The 25,556-nt window shown below is 34.5% G+C and overlaps 1 protein-coding gene across 5 annotated transcripts in view; it reads left to right on the forward strand.

Annotated features, from left to right (window-relative positions):
• Positions 1-25,556, forward strand: part of MIPOL1 (mirror-image polydactyly 1) — a 305,514-nt gene that overhangs the window by 87,168 nt on the left and 192,790 nt on the right. For all 5 annotated transcript variants that reach the window (XM_033428398.2, XM_049705939.1, XM_033428397.2 and 2 more), the window contains 3 exons: positions 9,154-9,283; positions 24,743-24,776; positions 25,036-25,206. In XM_033428398.2, coding sequence (XP_033284289.1) covers positions 9,154-9,283; positions 24,743-24,776; positions 25,036-25,206 — 335 coding nt within the window. The remainder of the gene's footprint in view (positions 1-9,153; positions 9,284-24,742; positions 24,777-25,035; positions 25,207-25,556) is intronic.

Here is a 25,556-nt window from a genome sequence, read left to right on the forward strand (position 1 = left end):
TGCGAATACATATATATGGAATCTAAAAGAAAAAAATGGTTCTGAAGAACCTAGGGGCAGAACAGGAATAAAGACGCAGACGTAGAGAATGGACCTGAGGACACAGGTCCCTTCCCTAGGGGGAAGGGTAAGCTGGGATGAAGTGAGAGAGTAGCATTGGCATATATACACTACCAAATGTAAAATAGATAGCTAGTGGGGAGTAGCCACATAGCACAGGGAGATCAGCTCGGTGCTTTGTGACCACCTAGAGGGGTGGGATAGGGAGGGTGGAAGGGAGACACAAGAGGGTGGGGGTATGGGGATATATGAGTACATAGAGCTGATTCACTTTGTTTTACAGCAGAAAGTAACACAACATTGTAAAGCAATTATACTCCAATAAATGTAAAAAAAATTATAGCTCTAATGTCAGATATATTAGAGGTATGAATGTAAAAAGCACATTTTTAGAAAGTGTTCTTATATAGTCTTTGAGTTATCTGTACTCAATACATGTATATAATGATTGCGAGTTTTGCTAAAAAGAGTTACTGGTTTATATTTTTGCTACTTAAAGTCACAATTTTGTATAATTTTCTAATCAAGCTTTAGCAGTTTCTATACTCTTGGTAAGTATAAATTTATAGCAGCTTTACAGAGGAAAATTTTAAAACATGTAAAGAGTTCAGAAAACTTTTTTAATGTAATAATCATACTTCTAGGAATTTTCCTTAGTAATTAACTGTGTATATACATAAAGATTTGTTTACAAAGATGTTCATTACAGTGTTGTTTATATAGTGAATAATTGGAAACGGTGTTTATCTGATTTTAGGAGCATCTTAGTTCAATCAAATATGTCATGTCCAAATGATTGAATTCTATTCTATTCTATTTTATAATTTTGAATACTGAATAATATGAGAACATATCCTGTTTATTTTAATTATGCACAGAATGTTACAAAACTATGCAACACATTTCTGTCGCCACATTTTTACGAGCTTGTATTTTTAATCACAAAAGGTTATTTACAGAATAATCATGTAAAATGGTGAACATTCAAATCCAGTTTTAGAAATACAATATTCTGGCTTGTAAAAGAAGTTCTGAAGAAATAAGTTGAATCCAGCAATGTAATGCCAAGAGTAGAACCATCACACTACTTGGAATAGGTTGGTTAATTCTCTACTGGTGTGTGGCATTTACCATCTGTGTTTAAATTTATAATAAACAATTTATGCCAAGAAAGAGAAATTGTAAATTTTAAGGAAATTAAGACATAGCATAATGTTTGTGGTTCTGGAATATATATGAGGTGGTTTTGTAAAACACTAAATGTTATGTTTACAAGGAATTCATTTCACATCATGTAAAGCAATAATAGTAAATGCTCAGACAATCTGAAATTCTTATATATATAATAAAGTCTTTTACCAAACTATTATCTATATTATATTTGGTGGTTAGAATTTTGGAAGCTGAATTGTAATCAGTGTAATCAGTGATAATTTGAATCAGTTTCAAATTCAAATCCTAATGATTTCTTCTTCCCTCTCCTTAATTCAGCCTTTTCTGTTTACATAACTACCTTGAAGATGTTAAATGGATTCTTTTTCCTGGGAAATGTCTGTCCTCCAAATTATGTTATTTAGAGAATCATGGTTCAGTGTTTAAACTAGAATGTTTTCCAATATACTGTCTCACTGCTACTGTATTTTAAAAGTAGTTTGAGAAGTGTAGAATATGGGCTTGTCAATAGACTTGGGTTCTACTAAGGAAATATGTACTCTGTCTTGATTCAATAAACTCATACTTAGTATGGTTCAGCTTCTTCATATTTACTTTTGCCTATGTTAGAAAACAATTAGCTTACTAAACAAATTTGAGTATTTGTGGGTGGGGAGTGGGGGTGATCCTCTCTGAATCTTTCTCATTTGACTAAGAATTATAGGATATTTGATAACCGTGTTTAAAAATGGAGATATCCAAATATTATTGTAAACACCCAATGATTTGTTCTACCTACAATACAAGTATTTTACTGGGTTGGCTTACATAGTAGCTAATAATATTTGTTAATGTAATTTAACTGCTGTGAACCTTTACTGAACAAATATTGAAATTTATTCAAGTCAAAGAAAGAGAATCTCTAATGACTTTTGTTAAAGCTGCTATTTAATAGTTAAGGAGAAAAGTTTGTATGACATACGAGATGTAATTAACAGTAGATTTTACATTTAATAAAAAGAAAGAAGCATATGTATTTGCTTTATTCATTCCATCATAATTTGCATTAGAGCTGTGGGTGTTTAATGAGCAAATTCCAACTAAAATGCTATATTGATTTTCTAGTGAACTTTGTAATAGTCATCTACCTTGGAAAAGCTCAGTGTTTACAATTAAGCTTTCTTTACTGAAAATGTTTGAGAGTTGCACATTGATTCTTTAGAAGTACTGAATTCTAGAAAAGGAATCGGGTTTTTCGTAATCAACAAATTTCACATATAACCTAATAGGTGTTAAAAATTATCATTTTGTAATACCTTACTTTTGGAAAACTTTTCTTAGCATTTATAAAATATATAATCAGATTTTTGTGTGTGTGTGTTTTATGGCATTTTAAAATTTAACCTTAGAATACTCCTTTAAATACACACGTTGTTTATATATTTAGAGTTGATACAGCATTATAGAGGAAAAATTGTTTTCTCTTCATCACACGGGACCAAATATACCCTTGATGTAAAGCATTTGTCTTTAGGCATAGAGTTAACAAGACTTATTAAAGCCCTTGATATTAACAGCCTTACCTTTTCAATCAAGTGTTATTGTATATAAAGTAGAACACAGCTTACATTAAATGTCACTTTATAAAGATCTCATCACACTATACAGAAGTGATAGGAAGCCTGTCGGCATTTAAAGTTTAGTAAATAGTGTTTTAACCTTTCAATATGCCAGAATATTACAGGGCAATATAACATACATGTTAATCTGTACCTAGGTGACTGTTTAGCATCATTTTGTGCATCCTATCTGACCCACAAATTAGAAGTATTTTATAATGTAAAAATATCTTAGAATATCATATTTTGTACAGACCTGTGTCATTATACTGTAGTGTTCTGAATGTGTTCTGAATAATATCTCCTTCAGTTCCCATTTGTAGTTTTTGCATGCCAATGAAAAAGGTAAAAATGAAAAAAGCAAGAAATGTTGAAATGGCTATAGATATAAATGGTCCAAATTAATCAAAATCACATTTTTAATGTGTGTGGAAATGAAGCCAAATTGTGAGTCTGTGGATTGAGGGTGATGATGGTATTGGTGGCATGGAACTAACGTTTGTTGAGAATCTACTTTATTTGACTAAGAGCTTTTATATATCATCTCATTTAATTTCCCCTTATATCCGTAACTGATGGTATTCTGTGCATTTTATACACCTGAATGGTGACTAACATAATTTAAGAAAAGTATAAAAAAAAACAAGTTGCCTAACTTTACTGTGACAACACCTTGGATCTGAATTAAAGCCCATATTCTTCATAATACATCATGTTGTTTTCTCTAAGCTGTTATGAATATCCTTCCTAGGAGATTGTATGCAACTAGAAGGGGAAAATAAAACTCATTACTCTGTACTACATTATGGGCAGAAATTCCTTTCAAAACAGCATGATGAATTGATACATAGAAGCAGAATAATGTGACACAGACAACCACATAGGAGTAATGATACTGCCTTAAAAAATATATGAAAATTGTACTGGAAACTACTGGATCTTCCAAAAGCTGCGTTCATAGCAAGAATTCCTTAACTTTATCTAAACTGTTGATTAAAAGCATTTGGTTTTATACATGAGAAATCCAGTTGTTCTAGCACAATTTGTTATATAGTTTGTTTAACCATTCATCTGTTACTAAAAATGTGGGGTGTTTCTGGGTTTTGGCTATTATAAATAAAGATGCTATGAATATTTGTATCGAAGTCTTTGTATTTAGACATATGCTTTAATTTCTATGCTTTAATTTCTCTTGGAGAAATACTTACGAGTGGAATAGCTGAATCTTGTGGGTGTATGTTTACTTTTTTAAGAAACTGACATAATGTGATTATACTATCTTACATTCCACCAGCAGTGTATGAAAGTTCCAGGTTGTTTTACATCCTTGCCAACATCTTTAATGAGCCTTTCATATAAGTCACTGTAATAGGTTTGTATAGTTAACCCTTGAACAAAACCGATTTAAACTCTGCAAGTCCACTTATATGCACATTTTTTTTCAATAAATACATACTACTGTACTACATGATCAACGGTTCTGCATCTGTGGATACAGAGAACCAACTGTAAAGTTAATGCACGGATTTTTGACTGCAGGAGGTGTGGGGGGGTGTCCACCTCTAACCCCGGTGTTGTTCAAGGGTCAGCTGTGTGTGGTGGCTATCTCATAGTTTTAATTTGCATTTCTGTAATGACTAAAGCTGTTGAGAACCTTTTTTTGTGCTTATTGCCATCAATATATCTACTTTGAAAAAAGTGTTCAAGTTTTTTGCCCAATTTTTAATTGGGTTTTTTGTTTCCTTGTTATTGAGCTTTGAGAGTTTTTAAAATTATGTTCTAGATACAAGTCTTTTTGTCAGATATATGCTTTGCAATTATTTTCTTCCAGTCTGTGGCTTGTCTTTTCATTTTCTTAGCATCTTTTGAAGAGTGGAAATTTGTAATTGAATTAAATTGAAGTCCTACTTACCAATTTTTAAAAATTGGTTTATGCTTTGCTATTATTATAGTTAAGAAGCTTTGCCTACCTAAAGTCAAAGAGGTTTTCCTCCAGAACTTTTATAATTTTAGGTTTTGCATTTGGGACTGTGATTTATTTTGTGGAATGCAAGGTTGGTTTACCATTTAAAAATCTATCAATATTACCAAAATAACACACCAAGAAAAGAAAAACAATCTGATCATCTTAAGGCCACACTCTGCTTTTATGTTTCAGCTCTTATATTGTAAATAAGTATCCTTTTTGCAGCTTATTTAGTGCTACATTTATTGCATTTTTGTACCTTCTATTGGTGATTTCACTGTTTAAGACAGCTGCGTGCTGAAATGCAATCTAATGTTCCCGAAGCATGGAAGGCTGTGTGTGTGTTATGGATAAACTTTGTTCAGGCATGAGTTATTGTCCTGTTGGCCATGAGTTCAGTGCTAATAAATCAACAATATATATTAACTAAGGTGTTTTTAAAAAGAAACATACATGAAACAAGGTTATGTATTAGTTGACAAAATGTTGATCAGTTTTAGCTGATTAAATTTTCTTTATGGGTCCTAATTTTGCTGCTTGATTGCATGCCTCATAATGGATACTAGACATGATGAACTTTACCATTTTGGGAGCTGGTATTTTTGTATTTTTATAAAATATTTTTGAGCTTTGTTCTGAGATATAGTTATGTTTCTTGGAAACAGGTCACTACTTCTGGGTCATGCTTTAAAGATAGGTAGGTTGTTACCAGAGCAGTGTTTAGTCTAGGGTTAATTAATCCCCACTATTGAAGCAAGACCCTTCTGTGTATTCTATGTAGTAGTTCATGAATCATGAGTTTTTCCAATCTGGCTAGTGGGAACACGTACTATTTTTGGTTTTGTGGCGCTCAGGGCACTGATGCCTCTAAAACTTTCAGGTGGCTCTTTCCCCTGCATGGGTAGTTAACTCACATGTGTGTGCTCAGTCCTCAGCTGATTTCTTGAGGAATACCCTCTGCATGTCTCCAAAGCTTTCTCTCTTTGCAGCTGTTTTTTCCTCTGATTGTCTTGTGAATTCTAGCTGCTTTGGTTTCCTTAGACTCCTCTCTTCAAATTGTGGAGTCTGCTGGCCTCCTCCTGGATTCTTCCTTTCCTGTGCCATGTCCAGAAAACTTTCAGTGTATTAAGCTGGGCCAGTCATAGGGCTCAACTCTTTTGTTTTCCTCTCTCAGGTCACTCTCTTTATTTCCTTATCAACTTGAAAACTCATCCCATGCATGTTTTGTCCATTAAAAAAAATTGTTTTAAGTGGGAATACAAATTTGGATCCTGTTACCCTGTCTTGACCAGGAGGACAAGGCTGTGTTGCTTAAAATTTAATCCTAACATATACTCTCGAAGATTTTATCATATATGCTTTTTTCCTGTTATTCACTTAATGCTTTTCTTTAAAAATCTCATCTTTTTAACTAGATAAATATATATTTTAATGGAATTTTTTTTAGTTTTAACGTCTGTACCCAAAAAGTGCACAAATAACTGTACAGTTTTATGAATCTCAGAAAGTGAACACACTTGTATAACCAGCACCCAGATGTAGAAAAAAACCAAATATTACCAATAGAATATCACCAGATATCACGAAAAGTTCCTCATTCTCCCTTCTAGTACTACCTCCAAAAGTTAGTAACCATTATCCTAAGTTTAATAGCTAGGCCATTCTTTCTTGTTTTTGAACTTTAAATAAATGAAAAAATGGAAAATTACCCTTTTTTGGCATCTACCTCAACAATATGGGTAATTTAAAGAAATTTGAATTTTAGTTAGACATTAAATTAAATGCCACTCAGAAATTATAGGTCTGATGTGCTAGTTATGGTTTTCTAATATACATTAAAGTCACATAACTATTAAACAATGTGTTTCACATCCTATATTTTGTGAAATACTGTCCTAAAGGGAATATGGTGGTAGATGATGCTGGAAGGTAGGCTAGAACTAGACTCCAGTTTTCCTTGAATGTTGGGCTAAGACTGTTTTGTTTTTTTTTTTTGCCTTGGAATCTATGTGGCAGCAGTAAGAAGAGTAGCCTGTTTACCCCAGAGTTTCATGGAGATTACCTTTTGATAGGTTGAGGGATGCCTTAGTGAAGTCACCTGGCCTATTTTTCTCTCCTCTGAAATTTGGTACATACTTAACTTTTTGTTATGAATTGAATCTATTTTATTTCTCTTGTGCTGCCCTTGTCTTAATTCAGGGTTTCATTGTTTCTTATGTGAACTTTTATAATAATCTAATATTGGGTTAAGGGGCATGTACAGTCCAACCTGCAACTTTTGGAAGTTGATACAGGTGATCCCTGCATCTTCCACACACTGAATGCTAATCTCTGGGAGTTTCCTTCTGAAACACAGATCTGTTCAAATTGTTCCTATTCTAGAAGTTGATATTTATTTCTAGGTAGCTTAAAGTTTCAGGGAAAGGGTTATTGTGGGTTATTGATGTGAACTCTTGCTTGAACCACTCCTATAGTCTCCCTTCTGGAATTTGCTTCCATGTTTGTCCCACCTATGAACTACTTCTCACCTGGAAGCCAGAATTCCTTTTTAAACATAAATGTGGTGCTGCCATTTCCTTGCTCAGAAACCACCATTGACTACCATCATATTTAGATGAGATCTTAATTCCTTGCTGTGATTTACAGTGTGATCTCCCAAAACTCTCACCCTCTCTGTGCTCCAGCCATATTGCTGTTATATCGCTAATACTTCTAGGGCCTTTGTCCTGGTTTTTCTTCAGCTTAGTCTACTTTCAAATATGAGTATGGTTACTCTTCCTTTATTTGAACGTGCTGAAATGTCACTTATTTAAAAAGGTCTTTTCTGACCACCCTTTCTAAAATAGTCTGCCCTATTCCCTATCTACCAAATCACTCTTTTCTCTGATACAGCTGTATTTTCCTTCAAAGCAATCTATCTACATACCTACCTACCTACCTACCTAATTTTTGGCCTGTTTTTCTCTCTACTGTCTGTTTCCCTGTAGTAGAATGTATACTCTAGGATGACAAGGACTTCTTAGCCTGCTATATTCATATTCCTTAAAACTGGATTGATGACTGCCACAGGAGCTTGATAAATATTTGATGAATTAATTTATTTATTCATCTTCCCTCAGGCTTAGCTTCTTAGAAGTAGTTTTGACTTTTGCTTTGCCATTGCATGTTCCATTTTATACTGTATTATGGAAAAGATACAGTTGCTTTTTTCTCAGGGTTTTTTTTCTTTTCCACTACTTATAATTTAAGTAATATAAAAGTAACTATCTTGATTAACAGTATATTAATCTATGACAAATCTTAGCAGAAACCCAGTGTTTTATGACCTAAAAGAACATTTCAAATGTCTTTCCTAAGTTTATTTTGTGGTTTGACAGTATAAATAAATTTGGTTCAGTGATCCAAGTATTTGAGCCCCTTTCTGTCTAAAATTGCAGTGATATTTTAAGCATTATATAAGATTTCAAGTAGAAATTAAGTTTGAGAAGTGACAATTTCAGGTAACATAAAAGCTCCCTATATAGTGCTGCAGAAATTTACATGATGTCATTTGTATTATAATCGATATAAATGGTGCCCCCGGAGACGTTCAGTGCTAAACCAACACAACTCTGTCCCCATTGACTCTCCTTTTTCCTCTCCTTCCATCATCTTACTGAGGTAACTACTGTCCTGAATTTGGTGTTTATCATTTCCATGTTTATTTTAATATTTTTTACTAATTGTGTCTATCCACGAATAATAGATTTGCTTTATTTTGCAACTTGCTATTTTTGTCAAATTTTCATTTTTGAGATTTGTCCATTTGCCCATAGTTAATTCATTTAAATGCTGCATAGTATTCCATTTTTAATGTACAGTAATTTCTTTATTCCTGCTCCAGTTATTGGACAATTGGGTTATTTGTAAGTTTTTGCTATTATATAATGCTGAAATAAACATTTTTATACATTGTTCCTAAGCATTTTTATACATGTTTCCTTGTGCACATGTGCAAGAATTTCTCTAGGCTTCATACCAAAGAGGAGATTTGCCAGGTTATGGACTAGGCACAACTTCAGCATTGCCAAATTGCTCATCAGAGGTTGTCGAAACATATACACCTATCTGCAGTATATTTGAATGTTTCCTTTATTTCACGTGCTTAATATTTTTTACTATTTGACCTTGTAATTTTTGCTTTTATGGGTATGAAATAGTATCTCAATTTTGCAGTAGCTTAAAAAGGTAATGTTTTCTCAAGTAAACAAATGAATTGATGCTAACTCAGCTGAATAAATTATTTTTTTTGCTTTTTATTTTTGCTAAAAGTATGCATTTTTCTTTTCACTAATTATGAATTATATATTTTGGTAGCTCTGGTTGAAGAGGTGTATTTTGCACAGAGAGAACGTGATGAAGCTATTATGTCTCGACTGCAGTTAGCCAATGAGGAGAGAGATGAAGCAATTGCACGATCCAAGCATATGGAAATGTCTCTAAAACTGTATGTACACACTTAAAACTACATATGATGTTAGGAGCATTTATAAAGTACATGAATTATGTGGTGGTTACATGTTTAAAAGTGTTACTGATGCTTATATGTTACAGTGGTAAATTCCATATCCCCACAGTCTTTTTCTAAAACTTTTGGCATGCTAGTAGTTTTCAGTCACTGAAAAAAAAAGAAAGAAAGAAAAAAGAAAAGAAAGAAAGAAATGCACAACACTCTTAGTACAGCTACTTTCTTTATTTCTTCATAGTTCTGTTGTTGATATCCTTACTCTACCTTCCTTTGTGACTCCTCTTTTCTTCCCTCTCCTTATTATCACCTCCTTGATTTATTTCAGCTCTGGGTTCTTTTACTGCTGTCTGCTTACTGTGCTCATTCCTATTCTCCACTACTTTTTAAGTCTTTTAGCTGTGGGTTCTAAACTGAAACCTGACACCTGAAATAGGGTAGAGCCTGAGAATCTACATTTTTAGCAAGCGAACCAGGTGATTCTGGTATAGGTAAATAACATACTGCACTTAGAGAAACAATGCTCTGGAAAGAATTACTTCTCCAGTTTTAATGTGCACTCCAATCACTTGGGGAATATTGTTAAAATGCAGATTCTTGTTAGATAACGTCTGGAGTGGAGCCTGAGATTCTGCCTTTTTTCAAGCTCCCAGGTCATGCAAATGATGCTAATCTAAGGTGTCCATGTTGGGTAGAAAGCCCGAGAGCATCTAGAAATGTTACCTGCAAGATAGAATGTAGTAATCTAATATTTTTATGTTGATCCCTCAATATATTTATCAAATGTTTGCTGTGCCCAATATTGTGCTAGCCTCTGAGGGATCACAATAAAATACTAATTAAAACGTGGTGGGGGGCTTCCCTGGTGGCGCAGTGGTTGAGAATCTGCCTGCTAATGCAGGGGTCATGGGTTCGAGCCCTGGTCTGGGAAGATCCCACGTGCCACGGAGCAACTGGGCCCGTGAGCCACAACTACTGAGCCTGCACGTCTGGAGCCTGTGCTCCGCAACAAGAGAGGCCACGATAGTGAGAGGCCCATGCACCACGAGGAAGAGTGGCCCCCGCTTGCCGCAACTAGAGAAAGCCCTCACACAGAAACGAAGACCCAACACAGCCAAAAATAAATAAATAAATTTATTTTTTAAAAAAACGTGGTGGGAAACTCCCTGACGGTCCAGTGGACTCGGCGCTTCCTATGCAGGGGGCACGGGTTCGATCCCTGGTTGGAGAACTAAGATCCCACAAGCCGCAGGGCGTGGCCAAAAAACAACAAAAAAAAGACAAACCCCATGGTGGTTCATTAGACAGAATCATTAAATAATTAATACTGTAGCATTCACGTTGTGACTAGGTAATGTGATTTGGTTTTTGTTTATATTAATGGTTTCATTTTTTTTTTGAAGGCTCATTCAAAAAGTAGATGGAGAGACTCATTGTAAAACATTAACTTGTTGACAACTAAAAATAAATTTAAAAATTTAGCTAAATTTCACACTGCCTACTCCCAAATAACTATCTTTATCAATAGGGAAACATTATTCCAAACATTTCTCTTTGTTTATATAAACACTACTGTCTGGAAGGATAGATGGTTGGTGGTTGAATAGATGCATACATAGAATTAATTTGATAAAAATTAATTCATTTTCTACATTCTGTTTTATCTGAGAGGCATTATATTGTAGAGGTGAAGAGCACAGATTCCAGACACAGGTACCTGTCTTTGAATCTTCACTCTTTTGCTTCCTAGCTGTACAGTCATGGACAGATTCAGAGTTTCTGGGACTCTGTTTTTTCTCTATAAAACAGGGAAATAGTGGCTGTTATATATTGGTTGTTATGAGGACTAAATGATTTAATAAGTATTGAAAAATACTTGACTTGTAGCAAATGCTGTATAATTGTTACTTGAATTGAAGAGTAGTAATCAATTGAAGTGAAACTGAAGAAATTTTTGAACTTCAGGCAGTGTTTTCTCTCAGTAAGATATATTAATTCCCAAAAGAACTATCTAAATTTAAGAGATGGAAAAACATTAAGGTGTTGGAATCTCATCAATATTTTTTTGTGCAGTGTTTTAGTTAAGCAATATTATTTGACTCTCAGCTATGAAATAAATAACAGTTTTAAACTCCTTTTTTTCTTTTTCTTTATGAATTCTACTTTTAAAAAATTTGTAAAAGCTGTATTGGATTCTATAGCCAAAGTGCCCCCCTTGTTTAACCTTTATTTTATATTTAAAAGGGTTGAGTAATCATTACTCGAACTTTTATCATACATGGCATTTTTACACCTGAGTTCTTTATTGTGGGGAGTTCCTGGGTAACCAAATTTCGTTTTCAAATAGGTTTTTTTTGGGTTTTTTTGCGGTACGCGGGCCTCTCACTGCTGTGGCCTCTCCCGTTGCGGAGCACAGGCTCCGGACGCGCAGGCTCAGCGGCCATGGCTCACGGGCCCAGCTGCTCCGCGGCATGTGGGATCTTCCCGGACCGGGGCACGAACCCGTGTCCCCTGCGTCGGCAGGCGGACTCTCAACCACTGCGCCACCAGGGAAGCCCTCAAATAGTTTTTTAAGGAAGGGTTTATAAATACTTTATTCTCTACTTTAACGTACTCTAGACTGGCTGTTTGTTATCCTTATATTCAAATTGGTTATGAATAAAATTCTTGGCTCAAGTATTTTTTCATTCTAAACACTGTAAAAATGTTACTGACTTTTCTGACATTGAGTTTGCCTGAAAAGAAGTCTGAGGTCAATCATATTGCTTTTTTCCTCACTTATAGGTGGTTTAATTTTTTCTGCCTGGGTACTTGAATGATTCTTTATTCTTGAAATAGAACAACTTAATCAGTATGTTTGGGTTGATCTGTAATATTTTTAGAACCACAGCATGCCTTTCTAAAGACTATATGATTCTTCCTTTATTTCAGGGAAATTTTACATTTGTTTCTTAGGTTTTCTATTTTAGAGACTTCAGTTATTTTTATAGGGAACTTTTATCCTTATCTATTATCTCTTCAATAATTATTTTAATTCCTGTCTTTTTCTCTGCATTCACTGTGATACTCTTAAGCCTTTCCTTTAGTTAGTAATTCCAATTGTTACTGTCCCATTCCCTGTTCTTTCTGGTTCATTTATTAAATATTTTGTTTATTTATTCTCAATGTTCCCTTAAGTTTTCTTTCTTTTTTTAATTATATAAGTTTCAGGTCTATCCTTAAGTTTTCAATTTTCCTATTCGTCTACTCTTTTGTTTTGGCATCTTCTCTTTGAACTTCTTTTATTGAATTCATGTTCGTCTTATGTTTTTCTAGAATGCCAACCACGATAGGACAATTTTCTTCTTTCTCTTGCTTTATGTTATCTTTTATATTATGATCTTTATCTCATTTGCATGATATTTTGTCATGTGTTTGTGGTGAATTCATAGTTGGCATCTCATTTCTCTTCATCTTGCTCATGCTTAAATTGTCAAGAACTTTTCTTTGTTCTGATACAGTGCAAGTGAATTTTCCTTGATAAACATTTCATATTATTTGAAACCTATTTGCCTTTTCTGATTCTTGGCTAGGTATTGCTTCTGGGCCACTTTTCTTCATTGCTGTAAGGCAGTGGGGTAAGAGTGGTAGTTGGGAAGACCTCCTTGGGGCTAGATACTGATTCTGTTTGAAGTTCTGTCCTCTGCTTGTAGGACTTTGTTTGGTGTCTTGCACTGTTCTGACAGCTCACTCTGTCTCGTCTTGTGGATATCCTGATTCCATGGAGTATTTCTTTTGGGCTTTTATTTGTTCCACCAGTGTAGTAAAAAAAAAAAAAAAAAAAAAAAATGGCAAGCCCTGATGATTCTTGCTTCCTCTGTAAAGATTCTTCAGTAATGCAGGAAGATTTTCTTTACTTTTCTCTGGTCTGTCTACTCAACTCATTGGTCTCTTAGGTTATTTCCAAGCTGTGTGGTATTAGTGAAAATTTTCCAGGATTTGGTGAGGTCACTGTCTTTTCTCAATACCTATTTTCATGTGTAAAAAGAGAAGTTGGTTGAACCTGTTCAAAATCATTTTTCCACTCTCCACCTTATCCCTACTTTTAAAAATTACTACATGATGTCCTGCTTCCTTTGCTGTTTGATTAATTTTTATCATCCATTCAAGTGGTATGTGATGGGATACATAAATTTCTGTGTTCAGATTTCACTCCACCATCTTTACTTGGCCTTTTTTTTTCAATAAACTTTTTATTTTAGAATACTTTCAGATTTACAGAAAAGTTGTGAAGATAGTACAGAGTTCCTATAACCCTCACCCAGTTTCCCTTATTGCTAACATCTTACATTACTATGGTACATATGTCACAGGGGAGAAATCAATATTGTTATACAACTATTTACTAAAGGCCACACTTTATTCAGATTTCACTACTTCTCCCTGATGTCCTTTTTATTTTCCAAGATCCTACCCAGGATTCCATAGACATTTAGTTACTATGTCTCCGTTGCCTACTCTGCTGTGTGACATTTTCTCAGACTTTCCCTGTTTTTGATGACAGTTCTGGAATATTGGTCAGGTATTTTATAGAATGTTTCTCAATTTCAGTTTTTCTGAAGTTTTTCTCATGATTAGACTGAGGTATTGGTTTTATGGGACAGAGAGTACAGGAGTGAAATGCCATTTTCATCACATCATTTCAAGGTTATCTTCTATCAATATGACTTACAGCCAGTGATGTTAATCTTGGTCACCTGGCCAAGGTAGTACTTGCCATGTTTCTCTTCTATAAAGTTACCCACATTCCTCTTTCATACTCTGCTCTTTGAAGCAGATCACTAAAGTGCAGCCTGTACTCAATGATGGGCTGCGGAGTGTGGGCTAGGAGGTTAATTGAGTTCTAGCTTCCTCAGCAGAGAATATCTACATAAATTATTTGTAATTCTTCAGTACAGGACATTTGTATCCCTCATTTTTTTATTTAGTTATATCTGTATGGACTCACTGATATTCATTTAATACTTCGAATTATAATCTAATACTATGTTATTTTGTTGATTGGAGTATTCCAGCTTTTTTTTTTAATGTCTTTATTGGAGTACAATTGCTTTACAATGATGTGTTAGTTTCTCCTTTATAACAAAGTAAATCAGCTGTATATATACATATATCCCCATATCTCATCCCTCTTGCATCTCTCTCCTACGCTCCGTATCCCACCCCTCTAGATGGTCACAAAGCACCGAGCTGATCTCCCTGTGCTATGTGGCTGCTTCCCACTAGCTATCTATTTTACATTTGGTACTGTATATATGTCCACGCCACTCTCTCATTTCGTCCCAGCTTACTCTTCCCCCTCCCCATGTCCTCAAGTACATTCTCTACATGTGCATCTTTATTCCTACTCTGCCCCTAGGTTCTTCAGAACCGTTTTTTTTTTTAAGATTCCATATATGTGTTAGCATACGGTATTTGTTTTTCTCTTTCTGACTTACTTCACTCTGTATGACAGTCTCTAGGTCAATCCAATCACCACAAATAACTCAATTTTATTTGTTTTTATGGCTGAGTAATATTCCATTTTATACATGTTCCACATCTTCTTTATCCATTCATCTGTTGATGGACACTTAGGTTGCTTCCATGTCCTGGCTATTGTAAATAGAGCTGCAGTGAACATTGTGGTACATGAGTCTTTTTGAATTATGGTTTTCTCAGGGTATATGCTCAGTAGTGGGATTGCTGGGTCGTATGGTAGTTCTATTTTTAGTTTTTTAAGGACCCTCCATACTGTTCTCCATAGTGGCTGTATCAATTTTCATTCCCATTACATTCTCATGGGTTCCCTTTTCTCCACACCCTCTCCAGCATTTATTGTTTGTAGATTTTTTGATGATGGCCATTCTGACCGATGTGAGGTGATACCTCATTGTAGTTTTGATTTGCATTTCTCTAATGATTAGGGATGTTGAGCATCCTTTCATGTGTTTGTTGGCAATCTGTATATCTACTTTGGAGAAATGTCTAGTTAGGTCTTTTGCCCATTTTTGGATTGGGTTGTTTGTTTTTTTGATATTGAGCTGCATGAGCTGCTTGTAAATTTTGGAGATTAATCCTTTGTCAGTTGCTTCATTTGCAAATATTTTCTCCCATTCTGAGGGTTGTCTTTTCATCTTGTTTATGGTTTCCTTTGCTGTGCAAAAGGTTTTAAGTTTCATTAGGTCCCATTTGTTTATTTTTGTTTTTATTTCCATTTCTCTAGGAGGTGGGTCAAAAAAGATCTTGCTGTGATTTATGTCATAGAGTGTTCTGCCTATGTTTTCCTCTAAGAGTTTGATGGTCTCTCGCCTTACATTTAGGTCTTTAATCCATTTTGAGTTTATTTTTGCATATGGTGTTAGGGAGTGTTCTAATTTCATTCTTTTACATGTAGCTGTCCGGTTTTCCAAGCACCACTTATTGAAGAGGCTGTGTTTTCTCCACTGTATATTCTTGCCTCTTTATCAAAGATAAGGTGACCATATGTGCGTGGGTTTATCTCTGGGCTTTCTATCCTGTTCCATTGATCTATATTTCTGTTTTTGTGCCAGTACCTTACTGTCTTGATTACTGTAGCTTTGTAGTATAGTCTGAAGTCAGGGAGCCTGATTCCTCCAGCTCCGTTTTCCGTTCTCAAGATTGCTTTGGCTATTCAGGGTCTTTTGTGTTTCCATACAAATTGTGAAATTTTTTGTTCTAGTTCTGTGAAAAATGCCATTGATAGTTTGATAGGGACTGCATTGAATCTGTAGATTGCTTTGGGTAGTATAGTCATTTTCACATTGTTGATTCTTCCAATCCAAGAACATTGTATATCTCTCCATCTGTTTGTATCATCTTTAATTCCTTTCATCAGTGTCTTATAGTTTTCTGCATACAGGTCTTTTGTCTCCTTAGGTAGGTTTATTCCTAGGTATTTTATTCTTTTTGTTGCAGTGGTAAATGGGAGTGTTTCCTTAATTTCTCTTTCAGATTTTTCATCATTAGTGTATAGGAATGCCAGAGATTTCTGTGCATTAATTTTGTGTCCTGCTACTTTACCACATTCATTGATTAGCTCTAGTAGTTTTCTGGTAGCATCTTTAGGATTCTCTATGTATAGTATCATGTCATCTGCAAACAGTAACAGCTTGACTTCTTCTTTTCTGATTTCGATTCCATTTATTTCTTTTTCTTCTCTGATTGCTGTTACTAAAACTTCCAAAACTATGTTGAATAATAGTGGTGAGAGTGGGCAACCTTGTCTTGTTCCTGATCTTAGTGGAAATGGTTTCAGTTTTTCACCATTGAGAATGATGTTGGCTGTGGGTTTGTCATATATGGCCTTTATTATCTTGAGGAAAGTTACCTCTATGCCTACTTTCTAGAGGGTTTTTATCGTAAATTGGTGTTGAATTTTGTCAAAAGCTTTTTCTGCCTCTGTTGAGATGATCATATGGTTTTTCTCCTTCAGTTTGTTAATATGGTGTATCACATTGATTGATTTGCATATATTGAATAATCCTTGCATCCCTGGGATAAATTCCACTTGATCATGGTGTATGATCCTTTTACTGTGCTGTTGGATTCTGTTTGCTAGTATTTTGTTGAGGATTTTTGCATCTTTGTTAATCAGTGATATTGGCCTGTAGTTTTCTTTCTTTGTGACATCTTTGTCTGATTTTGGTGTCATGGTGATGCTGGCCTCATAGAATATGTTTGGGAGCGTTCCTCTCTCTGCTATATTTTGGAAGAGTTTGAGAAGGCTAGGTGTTGACTCTTCTCCAAATGTTTGATAGAATTCGCCCGTGAAGCCATCTGGTCCTGGGCTTTTGTTTGTTGGAAGATTTTAATCACAGTCTCAATTTCAGTGCTTGTGATTGGTCTGTTTATATTTTCTCTTTCTTCCTGGTTCAGTCTCAGAAGGTTGTGCTGTTCTAAGATATGTCCATTTCTTCCAGATTGTCCATTTTATTGGCATATAGTTGCTTGTAGTAACTTCTCATGATCCTTTGTATTTCAGCAGTGTCAGTTGTTACTTCTCCTTTTTCATTTCTAAGTCTCTTGATTTGAGTCTTCTCCCTTTTTTTCTTGATGAGTCTGGCTAATGGTTTATCAGTTTTGTTTATCTTCTCAAAGTACCAGCTTTTAGTTTTATTGATCTTCACTATTGTGTAGTATTTCAACTTTGACCATTGGAAACTCTTTTAGGTGGCTCCTACATGCCTTTGACATGTTCCCATCCTGTTGATTTTTTTAACCATTTCTTACTTTCTGGCACTGCAGCCTGCTCCAGGGTCATGTTTTATGGGGATATGCCCACCCCACCAGCAGTGAATCAGAGTTCTTGTTGCTCACCATCTTTGCCAGTATTTGGAATTGTCATTCTTGTTTTGCTTTTTTTCTTATTTTGAACGTTAGCCATTCTCTAATGACAGATGATATTGAGCTCCTGTTTATTTACCATCTGTATATCTTCTTTGGTAAAATGTCTGTTCAGATATTTGACCAGTTTTTTAAGTTGGGTTGTTTGTTTCCTTTTTGTTAATTTTAAGTGTTTGTTATATATTCTGGATGTAAGTCGTTTTTCAGGTATGTGGTTTTCAAATATTTTCTTCCAGTCCATGTTTTGTATTTTTCTTCTCTTAACAGTGTGCTTAGCAGGATATAAGTTTTAAATTTTGATAAAATCCAGTTTATTGATTGTTTTTTCTTTCATGTTTTGCACTTTTAGAATTGAATCTAAAACTCATTGTCATATGTAAGGTTGCACCAAGTTTTCTCCTATGTTTTCTTCTATGAGTTATAAATTTCGTGTTTTACATTTAGGCCTACAATCTGTTTTGAGTTGATTTTTGTGTAAAGTGATACATGGTACATGTAAATGGTCTTTTTTTTTTTGCATGTGGACATTTATTTATTCTAGTACCATTTGTTGAAAATGGTATCATTTCTCCACTAATTTCCTTTGCACCTTTGCCAAAAGTTATTTGACTATTCATGTGTGTTAATTTCAGGACTTACTTGTCTGTCCATTGATCTGTGTTTCTATCCCTTTGCCAGTACCACACATACTTGATTACTAAATCTTTATGTTACATCTTGTAATCGGATAATGTCATCCCTCTAAACTTTGCTCTTTTATTGTAGAATTATTTTGACTATTCTGGTACGTTTGCCTTTCCATATACCTTTAAGAATCAGTTTGTTTTTATCTACAAAACAGTTGCTGGGACCCAATGTGTTTAAACATACTCTTCAAAATAGATACGTTTTTTTCTTTTTTTCAGTAATGCAGCTATTAAAAACTTTAGAACTTTTCTTTAGAGATTTGCAAGTACTATTACCTTCAATTTGTCAACTGCTGCACAGTACTATACTTAGCATGTAATTTATGACCATAAATCTTTTATGTAGATTGATCACCAATTTTATTCATAAAATTTGCTTCCAAATAGTTTTTACTGTTTTTTTTGTTTTTGCGGTATGTGGGCCTCTCACTGTTGTGGCCTCTCCCGTTGCAGAGCACAGGCTCCGGACGCACAGGCTCAGCAGCCATGGCTCACGGGCCCAGCCGCTCCGCGGCATGTGGGATCTTCCCAGACCGGGGCACGAACCCATGTCCCCTGCATCGGCAGGTGGACTGTCAACCACTGCACCACCAGGGAAACCCAGTTTTTACTGTTTTTAGAAATAAAATTCACCCCCAAAAGATAACAAATCAGTTTTTTATAGAATGTCACAACTCATTGAGTGATATTCAGGCTTTATAGGTGAAAAAACTTAGAGTGGTTGACTACCTGCCCAAAGAGTCATAGTCAGTCACTTATACATTGCAGGACTTATCTAACTCAGAGCTATACAGGCATCTCAACCTTAGCATATCCAAAATGGAATTATTAATTTATTTTTAAAACCTGATCCTCCTTAATTCCCTGTAGCTATCGGCAGCACAACCACCTGCCCACATATCCAAACAAAAACTTCTTCCTCAGAACTCCTATTAAATTGGTCTCTTAGTTTTATTCATTCTGTCTCTTTAAGTGATGGATCTAAATTGAGCCTATCCTTCTTCCCTAAACTTTTAAATCTTCCATTGTCTATTTACTTTAATCTGTACATATGTTTTGTTATAGTTTTTATTACAATACATGAAAATTAGGGTTCCTTGAGGCAAGACTTTTTCATTTTGTTCTTGGTAGCATTCCTATTGAGGGAGGAATGGGGAATGGAGAAAAGGAAAACAGTCCCAAGACTTATCTTTTAGTTAATTAGTCCATTCATTAAATATTTATTGAATATTTATTATCTGTCAAGTACAGTGCTAGTTGCAGGAACACAGCATTATGGTTTCAATTTAGTTAAGATCAGCATTAAGTAAATATGAATAATTACATAAATACTCAAAATAGTATCAAGTGATATGAAGAATTATTGGTTCCTAAGAAAAGTTTATAGACAGCTGTATTACAGTCTAGGGGTTCAGGTGAGGGGATCAGGAAAAATCATACAGAAGAAGCAAGAACAACAACAGCAACAAATAGCATGTCAGTACAGTTTTAAATGGCACTGTGGAGGCTCTTTTCTACTCAGTTGAAGTCTATAGGCTCTGAACTTCAATAGTGCATTTTAGACTAAATCTTTGTTAAGATAGAACCAATTTATAACTGAGCTTTGCTTGACTGAAAGGCATATTTAGAGGCATTGAGTATAAGATGAAATTGTATAAATTATTTCACATCTTTTTGTTTTAATTCCTTACTTCTTGCTTCCTATAATCTGGAAATTCCTTCCTTCTTTTTTCTCTCATCATCTTTTCCACTTTCGATCTACTTTTCATCTTTCTGTATAATGTTTGTCTTGTCTTATTATTCTGCCGCTTCTCTGCTTTCCCTTACCTCTTGAATTGTTAATGCTTTTTTCTTTGTCTCTTTTGCTTTTATCCAAAACTAGGAAAAAGTAAAAAGGATTCAGGTTAAAATGACTTACATATGCATGCCAATATAGACATGTTTGCATAGGTACATTCCAACTTTTGAGAACATGGTATCTATTTTTCAATCTGTTATTGTTGGTGTATTTTTTATATTAAAGGTGGCACTGTGTAAGAAAGGAGACTTAGAGAAAAAAAACAATTTAGAATTTTTTGATAAGCTGATCACTTGTTCTTTTTATCATTTGGGGGTCAAAGTTTTGCTTCTTCCCATTGAACAAGGTAAAGGACTATAGGTTCAGAAAGGAAAGATGTGATATTGACTGATTTAGGAATAAATCAAGATATGTGACATTTCATGCATGAGTCTTTTCACTTAGAGTGCAAGGTTGTCAGTCAGAATTTGCATGGTATAGGAAATCAATTGAAACTTGAACCTATGGACATTTACTTCAGCAATATTCTTACTGATTATCATGACTGTCTAGTTAGACTGTTGTAGGCATAATTTAAAGATTATGAAAGGTTGAAATTCTTTTGTTTAATTGTAAACTTCATATTAATGATATATAATGTATAGTTTGTTGGCTGTATGTCATATAATACCAACTATTACTTTGTCTTTATTAAGCTAGTAAAACTATGTGTTGTACATGCTGCTAGTAAACCTTAAACCTAAAAAGTCATTTTACATAGAAAATTATGTGTCTTATATAACTGTTTCAAATTGCTTCCTTTTTCTTAAAGGTAAGTTGTTTGTCTAATTTTTGTTTTCTTAAGTGATATAGTAAGTAATGTCCTTATTGTAGGACTGAATTTAATTTTCTGGAAGCCACTATTGTTGATTTTTTATCTTTAACTAGATATTAAATGACCCACCTCAGAAAAATGTGTCAAATATACTGAATTGGCACTTACAGTGTATTAACATCAAAGATCTGATCTCATTTTTCAATACTCTGTATCAGGGATCAGCAAAGTAAGGACCTATGGTGCAAATCCAGCCTTCCACTTGTTTTGTAAATAAAGTTTTATTTGAATACAACCACACCTGTTCATTTACATATTGTCTATGAATAGATTTTCTTCTTCAAAGGCAGAATTTAGTAGCTGCAACAGAGAACATATGGTAAAGCCTAAAATATTATCTGACCCTTTACAAAAAAAGTTTGCTCATCCCTACTCTATATAATCTAATTGAGACTAAATTACTATGTAGTTGATCTTTGATATCTGTGACAAATACTTCCTGAAACTTTTAAAGAAATGCAAATTTAAACACAACCATACCTGTTCATTTACATATTGTCTGTGAATGAGTTTGCACTACAAAGGCAGACTTTAGTAGGTACAAGAGTTTTTCTTTTTAATTATTTATTTTATTTTTGGTTGCGTTGGGTCCTCATTGCTGCACGCAGGCTTTCTCTAGTTGTGGCGAGCAAGCAGGGGCTACTCTTGTTGCGGTGCATGGGCTTCTCATTGTGGTGGCTTCTCTTGTTGCCGAGCACAGGCTCTAGGCACATGCGCTTCAGTAGTTGTGACTCACGGGCTCTAGAGCACAGGCTCAGTAGTTGTGGCACACGGGCTTAGTTGCTCCGTGGCATGTGGGATCTTCACAGACCAGGGCTCGAACCCGTGTCCCTTGCATGGATTCTTAACCACTGTGCCACCAGGGAAGTCCCTCTTATTTTTTTTAAATAGGCATTTTTATTATTTTTTTAATTTTTATTGGAGTATAGTTGATTTACAATGCTGTGTTAGTTGCAGGTGTACAGCAGATAAGAACCTGCTGTATAATAAAAGGTTTTAAGTTTTATTTTCCTCTCAGTGACCATTTATCACTATATTTATATCAATTATAAAGGCTAATAATAAAGCAAAATAGAGATTCACATGCCAAGTGGTTGATGTGGCTCACTCAGGCCCTGCATGTCATACCTGACACACTCACTCACCAAAACATGATTCACATTCATTTATCAGAAAATGATAAATCACTATATATCATGTACTTTTAAGGGCAATCACATAAGTTTTTTATTTTTTTGTGGTACGCGGGCCTCTCACTGTTGTGGCCTCTCCCGTTGTGGAGCACAGGCTCCGGACGCGGAGGCTCAACGGCCATGGCTCACGGGCCTAGCCGCTCCGCGGCATGTGGGATCTTCCCAGACTGGGGCACGAACCCATGTCCCCTGCATCGGCAGGCGGACTCTCAACCACTGTGCCACCAGGGAAGCCCCCACATAAGTTATTTATAGTCAGAATGCTAAATTTATGTGCCGAGGATCTAGTATATAACATCTGATAAGAAAATTTGATTTTAATTTTTTTTTAATTTTGGTTGTTAGCAGGGAATTTAATATTAGACTAAATACAGTTATCTTAACCATTTCCTATTGAAAGCTGTGAATTTAAAACATTTAAACTCTTCATTTGCTTTTCCTTAAAGTAATAGTTCTTCATTTTGCATTGCCTGAAAAACATATAAATATTACATAGGAATTTCATGCACTTTTTGTTATGTTGATTATTTGGAATATATGAATTACTTAACCTACCTACACTGTTATTTTCTTTTTGATCATATGTAACTCTTTGAAACAAAAAAAGGGAGTTGCATAATATTGAGAACTAATTTTTTTTTAAGTTCCCAGTAATCTGTGAATCTAAATGCTTAATTTCCATGTAGCTTTTTACATTTTAAATGATCAAGTTTCATAAATTGTGAAGTTTATAAATATTGAAACTTCTTTGGAAACTGCCATTAATTGACCGTAGTTTGATTTCATCCAAAAAGAACAACATTAAGGTAAATATTCCTTACCACATATGGCTTCCCTAAAAATCATATTTAGCCAACCAATAACTGATGGTTAAATGCCACTTATGTTCTTCATATACTTTTACATGATCATAAATAAGTGGAAGAATTTTATCTTATACTTTTCCACTGTGTTTTTTAATTGAATAAAAAGGAAGTGATGGGCTTCCCTGGTGGTGCAGTGGTTGAGAGTCCGCCTGCCGATGCAGGGGACATGGGTTCGTGCCCCAGTCTGGGAAGATCCCATATGCCGCGGAGCGGCTGGGCCCGTGAGCCATGGCCGCTGAGCCTGCACGTCTGGAGCCTGTGCTCCGCAATGGGAGAGGCCACAACAGTGAGAGGCCCGCGTACCGCAAAAAAAAAAAAAAAAAGGAAGTGATTATCCTCATAGTTTTTGTAGACTAAAATTTTATGAAGCAGGATATTTGAAAACTTGATTTATTTTGGGAGAAAAAGATAAGAGTACATATTTGCCCTTATTGGAATGTGAATCCAAGGGGACATTAGTAGTTTGAGATAAACATTAAATATATATAATTCAAAATTACTACACCTACCTGTTGACTTACACCATTTAAATATGGGTAGAAATAGTTTTTTTGATATGTGTTCATATATTTTCCTGTGCAAATGCAATGTTCTAAAATCTATACTTTCTCTCCATGATTATAGCAGTTTGATTGAACTGTGGAGTTTGGAACAATTTTGTAACAAATTTGTTAAGTGTCTTCTGTAATCTTTTCCTAGTATCCTTTTTTTGTGGTAAATGTTAAATTACAGGAGCACAGAAATGGAGGGGGAAAACTTGAAACACGAATTTGGATATCTAAGCTTTTAAGTACAATTTTTAAATAATTGAAATCATTTCTAAAATCTCCATCATTTCACTGGTACCCATTACAGGTTTTCATTTAATCTACCCAATTTAATGACTGCCTAAATTATATTATATACGTTTTCTAAATATGTCATTTAGAACTTCTTTCTTTACTTTAACTGCATTTCAATTTACCAACATCAACAAACATAAACACTATGACTCTTAAAAGACAAAAAGTCCATTTATGAAGAGAACAAGTTTACTTTTTTTGCCTTTAAATTGAATAATTCTATGTTATGCAAAAAAGAAAATAACATTAGTCATTTAAAAATGTGACCAATTTTGGTCAGCCTTTGTATATAGCGTATTTGTTTCAACAAATAGGTAGCACCAGGAGGTTTTCAGGTCAAATTTAGTGGTAGTTATTTGTCATTGCGTTTGAGGGAACATAGTTAAACTTTGTAATAAAAATACTTGCTTTGTTTTATTTGTGATAATGTACAAAAAGGATAGGAAATACAGTTTCTGGTAAGAATTGAAAGTCTAGAAATAAATATAATGATGAGAATGAGTACTTCTATCACTGGGGAACTTTCTTCATCTAAGCACATATGAACAATTGATCCTTGTAGTCATATATAGCAGTAAACATTAATAACTTAACAGTCTGAAGTCAGTGCAGAAGATATGGAGCATTATTGAAAGATGGAGTCGAGCAGGTGGCACTTTAATATGTTCAATGTCATGGTTGACTCTAAAGACTAGTCGAATGAAATTACTTGAGGTTCTAAAGATTTAAAAAGCGAACTCATTTTGCTGCACTAAGGAAATGCTACTGATCAGGCTTTCTGTGTCCCTTTTTTCTAGGCTAGAAAATATTAACCCTGAAGAAAATGACATGGTAAGCCATTCTCTGAGGAGATTTCTTGATGTCAGTCTTATATCTTAGAGGCTTAAGTTCAATTGAGTGGGTTTCAAGAACTAAGATGTGGGAAAAAGAAGAATTGACACACTAATAATGTACATCTTTGCTGCAATATGAAAATTCAATAACTTTACTCAGTCAATTTACAATTCACATGTGCCTATTAATTAAAACCCTATATTAAATAAAATATATTAAAACTTCATGTCTGACTAACATATAATGGTGTTGGTAGACATTACAGGAATTACTGAACAGAATAAACAATGCAGACACAGGGATAGCTATTCAGAAGAATGGAGCTATAATTGTGGATAGAATCTACAAGACCAAGGAATGTAAAAAGAGAATAACTGCAGAAGAAATGAATGCAGTGATTGAAGAACGGGATGCTGCTTTGTCTCAGGTAACTGCATGTACAATATCTGTAAAAAGCATACACTTAACATTTTCCCCTCTTTCTTTACATTAAAAAATGACTTTTCCCCACATATTCTTAATTCGAATTAGGTTTTAGATTATAAGTAATACCACAATGATTAGCTATATTAAAATAATCACATATTTTGTTATATCATTCTTCAAGTATATGCATTCTAATAAAACTGTTAGCTTGTTATAAAATTTTAGTTATATTCTTTAAAGTAATCACTTTTATATGAGACTTCTTACTTGAGTCACAGTTTTGTGAGGGCTGACATTGTCTTTATTACTGTTTTATTCCTAGTGCCTAATTCAGTGCCTTTTAGTAAACAT

Source organism: Orcinus orca, chromosome 2 (genome assembly GCF_937001465.1).
Source record: "Orcinus orca chromosome 2, mOrcOrc1.1, whole genome shotgun sequence".
Classification (NCBI taxonomy): Eukaryota; Metazoa; Chordata; class Mammalia; order Artiodactyla; family Delphinidae; genus Orcinus; species Orcinus orca.